The sequence below is a fragment of the Sylvia atricapilla genome, chromosome 6, assembly GCF_009819655.1.
Source record: "Sylvia atricapilla isolate bSylAtr1 chromosome 6, bSylAtr1.pri, whole genome shotgun sequence".
NCBI classification, from domain to species: domain Eukaryota; kingdom Metazoa; phylum Chordata; class Aves; order Passeriformes; family Sylviidae; genus Sylvia; species Sylvia atricapilla.
In genome coordinates, this window is record NC_089145.1 from 45,975,486 (window position 1) to 45,989,436 (window position 13,951).

General features: G+C 37.8%; 1 protein-coding gene across 1 annotated transcript in view; it reads left to right on the top strand.

Annotated features, from left to right (window-relative positions):
• UNC79 (unc-79 homolog, NALCN channel complex subunit) overlaps positions 1-13,951 on the top strand; it is a 103,105-nt gene that overhangs the window by 59,346 nt on the left and 29,808 nt on the right. Inside the window, exons 33-39 of the mRNA XM_066321798.1 lie at positions 2,799-2,915; positions 4,921-5,004; positions 6,410-6,512; positions 8,265-8,405; positions 12,182-12,220; positions 13,165-13,277; positions 13,362-13,447. Of these exons, the coding sequence (XP_066177895.1) occupies positions 2,799-2,915; positions 4,921-5,004; positions 6,410-6,512; positions 8,265-8,405; positions 12,182-12,220; positions 13,165-13,277; positions 13,362-13,447 (683 nt within the window). The remainder of the gene's footprint in view (positions 1-2,798; positions 2,916-4,920; positions 5,005-6,409; positions 6,513-8,264; positions 8,406-12,181; positions 12,221-13,164; positions 13,278-13,361; positions 13,448-13,951) is intronic.

A 13,951-nucleotide genomic window follows, 5' to 3' on the forward strand; every position in this document is an offset into this window, starting at 1 on the left:
CCTGATAGAGGAAAACCTCCCCCCTGTCAAGGTCTACCGCCAGCCGGCATCCAAGGCCCAGGCAGCCACTTGCCCACACTCCCATCACCAGGACAGGGGAGAGAATGGGAAGGGTAAAACCTGGAAAACTCATGGGCTGAGATAAAGACAGTTTAATAGGGAAAGCAAAACCTGTGCATGCAAACAGAGCATAACAAGGAGTAATTTCCCTGCTTCCCATGGACAGGCGTGTGTTCAGCCATCTTCAGGAGCGCAGAGCTCCATCACAGGTAATGGTGACTTGGGAAGGTGAAATTGATCACTCCCACACAGGAGGGGGAGTTGACACAGAGGAAAGTATGTCCTCCTTTCCTCCTTCTTTCACCCACTTTATATACTGAGCATGATGCCATATGGTCTGGAATGCCCTTTGGTCAGTTTGGCTCACTTGTCCTGACTCTATCTCCTCCCAAAGTTTCATGCACCCCCAGTCTCTTTACCAGTGTGGCAGCACAGAAAGCAGAAAAGGCCTTGGCTCTGTGTAAGCCCTGCTCAGCAATAGCAAAACATCTCTTTATTATCAACCCTGTCTTCATCACAGATCCAAAACACAGCCTTGTACCAGCCACGGTGTTGAAACCAGTTGAAACCAGTGACCTCCCTTTGCCACAAGTCAGTCACAGGCATGAGAAGTCTCATGCTGCTCCACAGCAATCATCCTGGATCCAGCACTGTTCAAAGGCTGGAAAGTCTGATATTTTGGGGGTTTTAGAGTTGGGGTTTTTTTGTAGCTCTTTGGTTGTTTGGATTTTGTTGTGTTTTGGGTTTTTTTTCCCCTTAACTTATCATTATTTGAAATCATTGCTGTGATTGAGAAAACAGGTAAATAATCCTGGAAATCCAAACCTGCTCAACAAAAGCCTGATTATGTGATGTATTCATTAAGTTTTTTTAATTACAAATGTAAAGCTGCTAAGAAAATTCAAGGAGATCATTTTCTCTATTTTGGCAGTCATCTGCACTCCAAGCAGTCTTGTCAGTTCTAACATTAATTGCTCTTCTTTTATCAGGAAAATCTATGCTTGATAAAATGATAAAGCATCTATTTAAAATCATTGCCCTGGAAACGATGGAAATTCTATTTTTCTCTTGATTTGCTGTGAAAGGCAACTGCAATGTAACTTTTAAAAGTCAAACAGAGAATGGTCTCTTGGTCTGGTTTAATTCTACGAGTTCAGTTATACCAGAACTGCTTTGCAGAAATGCTGTACTAGGGCTAAAAGGAGTTTAAATGCACTTCAAAGGATGTAACTGGAAAAGATGTAATGAGGGAAAACTTAAATACTTTAAATAATGAAATAATTTCAGTGCAAATTTTCACTGAAGTATTTGTTTTGGTTGTTATTACTCAAGGCTTGTATTTTGTTTTTGAGGGACTACACTACTTCCTCTGAATTTTAAACTCTTTGGTAGAAGATTAGTGGAGCAAGTTTAGGAGAAGTCACTCAGCTCTTCAGAGCTTTCTGAAAGTTGCAGTTTATCCCTTATCTGTACTTCTTTACCACAGTTAATAATGTGAAATGCTGTGTTTAATTTCACAGCTTAGATGGTTGCTGTTTGGAATTTTAGAATAGAACTACCTGATAGTTAGTGGTCTTTTTAATGATGTTGAATGTGGTTGTGGATGAAAATAATTGGAGAAGATTTTACTTTGTTGCCCTTGCTTTAAGGGCTGATTGAGGAAAAGACTTAAAGCTGTGCTTAAGGCAACATTTTAAAAGCTTTCCTGGACAGTTGTGTCAGCAGTTTCACTTGTTCAAGCAGGGCCTTAAAACTCTGTCTTTGTACAGTGAACAATGATTTTAGTTTCAATGGTGGCGGTATACTGCCCAGGCACAGTTGTCCAGGTGAATGTATTATACTTGTTCAATTTGATTTTTTTCTATGAATGGAGAAGAAAGTGAGAACATCAGGAGTAGTGTATGATCTCTTTCTTCCTTAATCATTTAAGTTGGAAATGAGCTTTAAGATCCTTTAGGCCAACCTAACACTGCTAGTCCATCACTAAGTCATGTTCCTAAGCACCACACTGATATGAACCAAAAGTCTTAAGTCTTCTTTAAGGTTTTACTTAGAGCATTATCCAGCAACACATATTTCATAAATCAACCTTTTAAATTAAGTTTAAAATTGAATGTTTGTTGCTTGATATCTCTCCCTAAGAAAAATGACAGTGAAGTTACAGAAGGGTCTCATCTTCGAAGGCTCCACACTTGAGCAGAATGTGCAGGTGTTCTGCCTGAGGGGTGGCTGTGTAGGAGGGGAGTTCAGGTCCTGCCACCCATGAAGGATGCTGGTGGTACATGGTGTCAGTGAGTTTGCTTTCCTAGGTTCAGCATGGACACAGCAGGCACGTGCTTTGCTGGGAGGAGGCTGAGTTTCCTTGCTTGGTATGTGAGTTGTCTATGAGTGAGGGTCAAGTGTACATTTATTGCCTCTCAGCCATGGGAGTTTTGGGGTAGTATCTTAACACTTCACAGATACCAAATCTTTTGATGAACTTTCGTAATGTTTGAAGGCAAAAAGGCACTGACAGTTGACACCGTGAATCCAGGTCCCTTCTGACTCATGGCATTGGGGCCAGAATTGTACCCTGTGTAGTTGTATGCAAGGTGCATACTGACTTGAGCAAGATCCTTAGAGCAAGCCATCATTGTCATTTCAGTATTTGTATTATGCTGGCTTGTAAGATGAGGAAATGAGAGTAGTTCTAAATGTTGTCTGAGCTCCTGAAATCCTTTTGCATTTCTGACTTGCAGCTCAGTTCAGACAAATGAAAAGAGGCTCTTTGGGAGCTCTGACAATGAACCAGCTAATGAAGAGGCAGCTGGAACACCAGTCTAGTGCTCCCCACAATATCAGCACTTGGGATACTGGTGAGCTGCATTTATTGTTTTTTATTTCTGTTTCCTAAACCAATTACTGTGTAACAATCTACTTAAAAGAAAAAAGAAAAAAAAAAGAATATTTCTATTCTACCATTTCATATAAGTGATCAGTATCAAGTCAAAAGTGAATCTTTAAATCTTTGTAGACAGTACAAGATTATCACCTAGTAAAAGTTGGAATAGTTACATATTTGGGAGATACACTCGGGTGCATCGTTGTCTCTTTAATAATTGTCCATATTATTCAGATTATTTCCTGGTCTTGTTGAAAGAAGTGGAAGTATCACTGTTGAATTCATTAGGTATAGGATTTCATCCCTGGTGCATGGAATCATTTATTTGTATGTGTGTTTACCATGGTATTGGTACACCACAGAGTTGTGCCTTATACCAGCCGGTTTTGTTTCTCTTTAAAGAAGTTTTTACCAACTCATGCTGAACACCTGAAGTTTCTGTTTTACTCACTGCTTTTTCTCCTTTTAAGATGAATGCAAAGCACTGAAAACTGAATTAAGCATGTAATTTACTCACTACTCATTTTATTCTTTTTTCTTCTGTGAAACACTTTCAGTTATACCAAATTCATAGCAGATGTCACTAAACAATAAAGTCATTCTGTTTTTTCAAAAATGCTAGCTATTTTGTGCCCATTTTGATGTGGGTGACATTACAAAATTGTGCTTCTCAGGAATTTGTCAGCAGATCCAGATGCATCTAGAGAAAGGAATGCTTAAAATATTATATGGAATTTAGCATGCTGAAGAATGTCTTACCATCAGCCCTGGACAGCTGAGTTGAAATTTTTGGTTAATTTAGTCTTCAGCATCAAGTTCCATCAAACCTTAGCTAAAGAGGGGCTAAAGATATGGTGCATAGTTCAGGATTATACTTTCTATTCCAGTCTGCTGAATAGCATGCTCAGCATAAGAGCCTTAAATCATAAAAGTCAGAATTTGCCAGTGGTAACAGTGGGGGGTTTTTTCCCATCAGCAGGTAAGTTCATTTATTGGAGAGACTTAGCTGGATCACCTGCCTGAGTCTCTCAGGCAGGGTTTTAGAGATTTAAAAGTTACTGCCTTTGTTCTACAAAGAGGACTTAGCTTGTATTCAAAATTAACAGGTCAATACTCAAAACTGTTCAGAATCTCTGTCTAGTTAATCCTGTTCCAAATCTAGTAGCTTTCTTCACAACGTCTATGAGTTTTCCTTCAATATTCAATTCAGCTAAAGGCCTTCAAGCACGCAGAGGCAAAATGGAATGTTCTTTTCTGGAAAGCTTTGCATCTCTCAGTCTCTTGTTCTATCACTAGCTTCAAAGTAAAACTTTTATTTGGACAATGTTGTTTTGTTTTTTTTTCTTTTCAGAACATATCCTCTGTGTGACTGTTTATCGTTTCAATGTCCATTTTAAGACTCATTATACTCATGTATGCCAACTAGGAAGTAGTCTCATCCCACATAAATGTATGATGTGTTTGATCCATGCATGCTTTATTAATTTATTTTTTATTACCTGGGTAGGTGTCATGTCTCTTCCATTCTTATATTCTTATTTCAAACCAGTCTTTTCCCAAGCTTGCTGTCTGTAAAAAAAAAAAAAAAAAAAAAAAGTGCCTGGCTTCTGTCAGTACAAACTATATCTTGTGGTGTCTTGGTATTTTCTAAACACTCGTTTCTTTCTCTTTTTGTGGCTAATATATTCCATATCTTGTAGAATATTTATGGCTAGCACTTTCTTTCCTGTTTAATGACTCCTGTCTAAAATGCCTTCTTTATTATTTATTAGGTTGTCTTTGTCCTTTCTCCTGTATGGACTTCTTTGGCCTTTCTTCCACCTTCTTTTCTATGCTTAAAAAAAAAAAATTCCTTTTTTTCTATAGCAGTTGTATTTGTCTTTCACCTATTTTAACTGTTTAAGACTAGTGGTGCTGTTGACTGGTGACAGGAGCTGGATTTGTGGTTCTGGAGACTGAAGTTCTTTCTTTATTCACAGAGCAGATACAGCATGGAAAGAGGCTGTGCAATGTCCCTGTTTGCCTAAACCCAGATTTGGAGGGACCACCACTGAGAATCAGAGGTTAGTTCAGTGTTTGTTTGACCTGGTCCTCTGCCAAGACTGCCAGGAAGATTCCATGGTTTATATGAAATGGTGCTGAATTTTGTGTTCTATTCAAGCTCTTCAAGCCCTCAGTTGTCCTGCAGAAAGTATGATAGTGAAACTTCCAAAGTCATGGCTGATGGATCTTTATGCATATGAGAGGGGAAGAAAAATCTGTCTATAAAATGTGTACCTGTCCCCTGCGTTCTGGATATTCTACATTACTGGAGTATTCTAGCCTCCCTGAAGTGTCTGCTCAAATCCAATAAAACCTTAGGGAGCAATTATAAAGTTCTGAACTATGGATGTAAAATAAATGTTTCTTTCCATGCTTCATAAAATGGTTGTTTAAAACCTGCCTTATTCTCATTTCACTCCATTTCACTTATTTTAAGTTCAGAAATTGTGGGAGCTTCTTAGCTTACTTTGCCTGTGAGCTGATGTTAAATTTTCTTTTCCTGCAGTAACCAGGATTATGTAATAATAAATTCCATCTAAACCTTACATAGAGAAACTTCCTTCTGTTTCTATAGTTAAATATTACCAGAGCAGGCTAATGTTAACATTAAATCTGAATCTATAGATTGAAGCAACCAGAAAGTAAATTTGCAGTGGATTACTTAAACTGTAATTTGGGAAAGCAGAACTTGGAGAAGTCAAGAGTTTGGATATTCCATAATCAATAACTTTTGGATATTCCATAATGCATCTATCAGAACATAGGTGCACAAGAACTGCCAAGGGCAAAGGTAGCCCCATACGTTGGCATGATGACAGTGGGCTGTGCTCTCCGCTGAACAACTCAGCTTTGAAGACTAAAGATACTTTTGAAGATTTTCAATGGAAAGTATTTGTAATGATCAGCCCTCTAATGTTCATAGTTCCTTATGAGTTGTTTCTTCTTTGTGTCCTTTCTTGATTTATCTCCTGTGGCTCTGTTAGGGATAGTATGAATAGATTGATGACCTGGTGTCAAGACATGTGAACTTAATCCTTCTTCATGTAACCGAGAACTATGAGAGGTTGTTTCCCAAATGTATGGGGGAATACTGCAAATCTGCTGATGTCCAGTCTTGTAGCAACTGTAGAATCGTCTTATCTACCTAGTAGATACAATTGCATCCAATTTCCTGGAATTTTTGGTTTATGTTATCTTTTTTCCCCAGAGATTTATCTATTTTTAATTGATAGTTCTAGCTAATTGGAATAATCTAGCAGAAGCAAAGAATGTGCTTATATGTCTCTTTATAGACACAATTTATTTCTTATTTCTAGGGACAGTAAAGCCATTATGGCTATTCTTGAGAAGTCTGTTCATCAAGCATTTTGGATTTCTGTTTGATGATTCTTTCTTTTTTTACATTCTTTTCCTAATTGCCTTAAGGTGCTACAAAGTCTAGTTTGCTGTCAGCACCCAGTATAGTCAGTATGTTTGTACCTGCACCAGAAGAATTTGCTGATGACCAGCCCATTCTTATGACTGACAAGTAAGTGGGTTTTTTTCTCTCCTTTCAAAGAACTAGTCGAACTTCAAATATGCCAAGTATAGATATACTTGATGCAAATACAGAGTCCTTTCTATCATTTATCTCTATGCTAAGTTTGTTTTTTTTTTTTACTCCAAGGTAAAAATTTTCTAAACACTGCTAGCAGGATGTGTTTTCAATTCAGTAGAACCTGGATGATTGTGCACAGGTGAAATGATGACTCAGGCTATTGCATGTGCACAGGGGACAGGGGAAGCACTTTCCATCTTACTTTAAATCAAGGATTCCTTGTGATCCATCAGAAACCTCTTTTGTCCTAGGGGAAGGAAAAAAAAAGAGAGAAGTTCCATTTTAAAATTCCTTTGGGTTTCTGTTGAAACCTGTAGCTGTTGATGTGTCCTCATATGTAATGTACATAGCATTTTTAATGCTGATACTCACTGATCCTCAAAGCTTTTGCAAGCCTTTATTGTTTGGTTAAAATGCCTGTAAAGGGAATGTTACACAGAAGTGTACTCATTAAATAGAGTAGTAAAGCAGTCAGCAGGGAGCCATGCATTGATTTGTTCAAAACTTGGGAAGAGAAACCACAAGTTCCTCTGTGTGCTCAGTCCAGTAGACAGACAGACATGCAGGGATGATCACTGGAGAAAGACAGGACCATTGTGCAGGCCGTGACTGCTAGTGGACTTCATTGTGTGACAAAGTGAAGCATCCCAGAGTTAGTCTGGTCTGTGGCACTTCCCTTGGCCGTTTCACCAAAGCTCAAGCACTGCCTATTAACATACAGACATTAACATACAGAACTTGACTTCCATGACTTCGTTAGCATATTTTCTTTATGTTCAGTAAAAAAGGCAAGAAAATTGCCTGTTCAGTTCCATTAAGTTAAAATCTCACAATCTGTTGGAGTCATTTGCAACTCATTGATGAAATTAAGCCAGCCTTCTTATGGGGCTGAGATAAACCAATTTCCCACATTGGTTTGCCTTTTTCATAGGTTGTGAAAGCCTGTCTTGTCTCTCCCAAATCTGACATCCCCTTTATAATTTGACATTTTGGAGCCCTTTCAGACTTTCATCAGTTGTCTTTGAGCATTTCAGGAAGGATAAGTGACTCAGCAGCAAATCTGCCCTGAGAAAGGAGACTTTTCTGAAATCTAAGGTTCTGTGCCCCTGAGAGGTCTTTTCATTTATTTCTTAATAGCTGTAACTGCTGTGGGAACCAATCACATCATTGTTTTCTAATTGTATAATTTGTTATTCATAATTTATGACTGACAGGAAGGGCAATGTGAAATTGTTCCATCTCTTTAAGATCATCTGTGAGTGTCATTGTTTGTGTCTATGGTGCCTGGGACTTAGCCCAAGCTGCACAAATGGGCTGTGCTCACACTGCTGAGGGCCAGTCTTCACTGCTGCAGATTTCTCTTGGATAGTGCAAGCTGATGCAGCCCAATAATGAGGAAGCTGGAGTACAGTTACCAATGAAGGATTCAAAACAAGGCCTGCCCTCTTTCATCTGTCACTAAAGAGACAGGCAGTGTAGCTAGCTAGAAGTTTTATTAATGTTTGAAAACTATGGACTGTTACTAATTATAGAAAGATCACGATTACGTTATCTTTCTAAATAAATGTGGAATAGAATGTACTGAGTAATAATACTTTTAAAAGACATAATTATACACAGATCTGTGTATAGTAATGCTTTGTTTGAAACTTGTTAACATGAGGATTAAAAACTCCCTTGCAGGTGCCATGACTGTGGGGCTGTTCTTGAAGAATATGATGAAGAAACACTCGGCCTGGCCATAGTTGTGCTCTCAACCTTCATTCACCTCAGTCCAGACTTGGCTGCTCCTCTGCTGTTGGACATCATGCAGTCTGTAGGGAGGTAAATTCAGGCCTTTCCTCTCTCCAATGAAAATGAAAAAAATTTATACTTGGAATTGGGTTTACATAAACTTCAGTGTACAAAGGTGTATATTTTAAAACTCTTAAGTGAATAACAGCTGGTGCTGTCTTGTGTCTTTGTTACTCATCATTTTATAAATTTCTTACGTAATTTCTTCCACTGTCAGTTCAATTTTTGGCAGCTCCTTTGATGTTCTCCCTTTTTACCCTCCAAGAGGAAATTCCAGCTCAGGAATCTCCTCAGCTTGTCCCACTATAAGCAGTGATGTAAAGAATAAATTCAGATTTTCTACAGTACCCTTATTTATTTACTAGCCTGTTTATTACCTGAATGATAACTGGGGCAGCAACTGGTGTGCTTCTTATTCTTATTATTATTAGTCCTTGAAAGAAAAGAAAATTCTACTGTTAGTTTTTATTCCTCCTCCTAGTTGCTCCTTAAGCTATTTTTGGAGCACTTTGGTCCGCCCTCCTAGTGGTTTTTATACCCCATTTGTCAGAATTTATGCTCTTTTCTGCTTTCATTTGAGACAAGACTTCATCTTTTTGAAAGAAGCCTTCTCTTTTCTAATAACCTCCCTTACCTTATTTTCTTCTGCTCTCTTGAAGTCTTTCTTAACAACTAGAGTGCCTTGGTTCTGAGTTTCCAGTGTAATGCTCATAAACAGCTTCTGTGCTTTTTACAAAAATTGAATTCTCTTGACTCCCCCTTGTTGCTGCTTTGACAAAATTTTTCACTTTTATGTGGTTCCTGCTTTAGAAGTAGTCAGCTTTTCTGAACTTTGCTCCTGGAGGAGTGTTGGCTCCTAGATATGATCATTCATTGGCATACCTGATAATATTCAGGCTTTGCAGCCATATTTTGTATGCTAGTTGCAAATTTACATTACCTTATAAGGGCTTCCAAACCATCTGCTCTGAGATTGTCTCTGAGAAAGTCAAATGTTTGCTGCCATTATTTTTCTCTAGTTACTTTTACCCAGTGTGCATGGGATAATTGAGGTGTACCATTACCGTTGGATTATGTGTGCTTGCTGTCTCAGCCACTTCCACGACTTCCTGCCTCAGAGGTGGGATGGATGTGATGGAATGTTCCAGAATAAATTTCTGAGCAGCATTAGACCTGCAGAAACGTTGCACAGCTCTCCTCCTCCACGTTCTTTTTGGTGGCTGAAGTTCAAATTGCTTGACTGTGGCTTCTCCAGGGGCATGGCACGCCACAGCCCTGCTTCTCCTCTCCCTCCCAATTCCATACAGCAGCTCTTCAAGTCCTCCATTTCCATTAATTGCAAGGCTGCAGTTCCCTGCTTTCACTGCTAATTAACTCTGATGGAGGCAAAGTTTCTGCTCTAGATGGATGTTACCCATTCTGTGTGACTCTTGTAAATACAGCAGTACTACAGGCACAGAGAGGAGATAATTTGAAAAATGAATTATCAAGGAATGAGGGGTTCATGGGCTACCTTCTTCTGTGTTTTGAGGGGGAAATGCTGCATCTTTAGAGTCAGGTGACTTTAGAGAAGCAGATGACAGTGCAACATGGGGTATTCCTGGTAAACGTTCTGTCTTGTTCCTTCTGGTTGCAATTTCTGACAAAATTTCTAGGTCAAATAAGAGGCTCGCCACAAAGGAATTACTTTGAAAATATGCAAAATAAGCAGCATATATAAGCAGAGAAGCATGGTCTTTCAGAATACCTAAACAACACACAGAAAGATTTTCAAAAGTTATTTAGGTACCTATGGGCAAATGTAGGCGTCTGTTGGGATTTTCAGAAGGGAAAAAAAATTCTGAATTCACATTACTGACAAGTGAAGTGTTTCTAAGACTCTGACATGCATTTAAGTTTATGATCTGGTTCCTGAATCAAGATTTTTGACTTGGTGGTTCTTATTTAACTGTGAGGTTTATCTTTCTAAGCATTAAAGCTGTTTTTGAAAGTTATATTTAGACTTGATTTAGTGAAGAGCTGTGAAGAACTTAACTTCTGTTTCTAACACGTACAGATTTGAACACATCCATTTCCTGTTCTGCTTTGTGGTCTGCAAGGTGGAGGCAAAGATGAGAGTTCACGACATTTGTGCAATAAAATATTTAGAGTAGTAATGATAAATATATACAGACTGTACATTTCGAAAAGTTTCAGATGTTCCCAAGTGTTTACTGTAGTTCAAGTCAGGTGAAGTTTTCCAGAGTTAGAAACCTAGTGTTTTGTTTGTCACAAAGCCCATGCTTGCGTTATCATATTCAAAAGGAAAAAAAAAAAGACATATTAGACTTTGATTTCTTTGAGAAAAAAGATTTTACATTGTTGTGTTTCTGTTCTTCAGTAGAATTTTGAAAGTAGGCATCATGCCTATTGGGTATGTGATTGGTCTTGTTGCATTCTGCAGAAATTTTTGTGTGCCTTACTGTAAGCTATTGCTACAGTTATTCCAGAATAATAGCCTGTATTGCTTGATGGTAGCTTCAGGCCTTTGTCACCCAGAATTAGCTTTGCACACCAGAAAGAATGTGTTGTATTTTAGTCAGGATTCCTCTTAACGATACTAGAGTCAGGAACTCCAATGTGTTTTTCTTATTTCTGCTACTGAAAGATAATATTAGCTGAAGTTAATATTATCTTTAATCCCCTGCACCATCAAGTTGAGATTATTGCATTGTTGGAAGTATGCTGTGTCTCCAGCTTGTCATGCATAATTCATTAAAATCACCATAATTTTGGTTCATGCTGTTGCATTTGACTGAGCTTCCTTACGGTCCTTTTTGGATTTTATTGTGTTGATTAGAGATGAAACTGTCTTCAGAACAGAGGGTGACCAAGGATGAGCAACAGCTTAATCCAGGATAAAAGGATCATGAATCAAAAAAGCCCACTGAAGATTAGATATAAAATAGTGTAGCTCTATGAACTTTTCCCTTAGACTTATCAAATAACACCATCTGAAATACTGATTTGCAGCAGTTGCAAGTAAAAATTTTATGGTATTTTGTATATAAGGGATGATCCCAGTGTCAATCTTTATATTGGCTTTAGAGTGTACAGCTTTTTTAGTGACTTTTGGTATTAAGGTGTTTGGCTTTGATATTGTAAACCCTGATTCTATTCATTTATGTGTCCTGCATATTGAATTGCGTGATTTTACTTATTTTCACCACCAAATGCCCATATTTGGCTTTCAAGTCTATATTTAGATACTAAAATGAATGACCTGTTTTTTGAGAATAGGGTATTTCTCATCTGACACCTGACTTTGGAAGAGCTTGTAAGTAATTAGGGTTTTTGAAATTTGGCTTGTTATTTAGGTGCCAATATCTGGAACTAGAAGCCTCCATTTAGACAGCCAAGCAAAGAATTTTTGCTTAGTCTGTGTTGTTGCATTAATCTGAAACAATTCAGTCAATAGGCAGCTTCTGGAAAAAAAACTTTCTCTCTAAAACATTAGTTATCCGTGATGTGCTGTAGGGCAAAAATATTACTTCATTATCTTTGTGCTACTAGAGGGAGGCAAGATTCGTCTTTAGAGCAGTTGAGCATTAGTGGACTGCAAGACTGAATAGAGTTTATGTCATGCAAACATGATTTTTCTGAGTTTAGGTGCTCTTGAGAAGATCCTTATGGTAACATTTTAAATGTTTCCTAAAATTTGTGTGTATTACTTACTTGAAGCAGTACTTTATTAGCTTACTTAAAAATGAAACACGCACACACAAAAGGTGTATGAGCTTCAATTTCTTTTTTTATTTTTATTGCAGGTTGGCATCAAGTACCAGTTTTTCTAATCAAGCAGAAAGGTATGGTAGCAAAGGATTGAAACAATCAATCTAAAATATCGTCTTCCATGACCTTGAAATCAACTAAATTTAACTTTTAAAATATGTTACTTAAAATTTGTGAGTAAAAGGAAAAAATCTGCCTTTACTACTTGTTTCAAATATCCCTTGTTTTCTGGAGATGTACAGGAGCCTATATTCATTTGTATTAAAGCTGAAAAAAATCGGATTCAGATGCTGTTTGGTCTTCACAATTTCAGTACAGCTTTTTCTAACTGTTTCTGTGTTCAGTATTTGTCTTGATAAACTATCTCCATACACTCAATCAAGTGAGTCATCCTTAGCCATGGAGAATCCCTGGTAGTGATGCCTCATTATGTAAATCGGATGCTGAATAGGGTAAATTGATTTTGTGAAGCTGTAAAGCATGTTAAGATGTGTAGTTTGTGAGTAAATAGATAATACTTAGGCTTTTAAAAATTAAACCATTCATTTATGAATGATTAGGGAGTACTTCACCTTTTGAAGGAAACTGCAGGAGGCAAATGAATATTGTAATGTTTTTGTTTACCTGTTGTTCATGTGTTTTATGAAAAACCAGTCTTATGCTGTCTCATTGAAATACATAAGGTGAGAGCAGGAATATATTTCAAATTCAGATGATTCACAAACAAAACTGTGTGGGCAATCAGGAAAAATACAGGTATTTATTGGGAAAAATATTTCAAATACATGTATGTAATTTTTTTATCTATTCATAGTTGAGCTCAAGTCTTAAAATCAACATGCTATATTTTTTTTCAGGATCAAGACACTTCTGGTTTTGAGTGTCTCACTCATAACTGAACACTTCCATAATTAAAAAGAATAGCATCATCTTTATTTTCTTCACGTAGTCAGCTATGACAAGTGTTTAATCTGCAATGCAATTTTTTTTTCTTCTTTTCTTTTCTCTTCATTTTTAGCATGATGATCCCTGGAAATGCTGCAGGTGTGGCCAAGCAGTTCCTCCGTTGTGTGTTCCATCAGCTGGCTCCCAATGGCATCTTCCCTCAGCTCTTCCAGAGCATTATTAAAGGTAATGTGCAATACCTGAGTGCATTTCTGACCCTCAGGTTCCTCTGTAGGAGCAACCAGTGCAAAAATGTCATTCAAATTTCAGATGGAAGCTTTTTACGGACCTTAGCCACATCTCTGATGGACTTCAGTGAGCTGAGTTCCATTGCTGCTCTGAGCCAGCTGTTGGAGGTATGTTGACAATTGGCTATGTTAGTGATGCTGATTTTATTAGCATTATCAGGGTAAGTTCTCCTCATTCATGTTCAAACTTGCTTCATCAAAACCACTGTATTTTTGTTTTGTTCTCCCTTGGAAGTAATTAGGCTGTCCTCACCACTGGTAGTGTGTCTCATTCCTTCCGCAAGGACTATTTTTTGTTTTCAGGAACATTTCTACTCAAACATCACTGTTCTCCCTTTTCATTTTGTCTGATGACAGTTTCTCTTAAGTATTCCAAAAATCTATTGCCTGCCTTTGACTGACTGCCTTCTATGCAGCTGGCTTATTTCTACTGTACCATTTTTCCTCCTGTTAGAACTAGTCACCTGCATGTATCCTTCTCTTCCAAGAACATGGCAATTGCCTCATACAAGATGTTGGCATCACCTTAAAATGGCTCATGTATTTTCAGGCCTCACTCTAGGACACAAGCCACAAAAGCATACATGGTCTATGGAACATTAATTAACATAT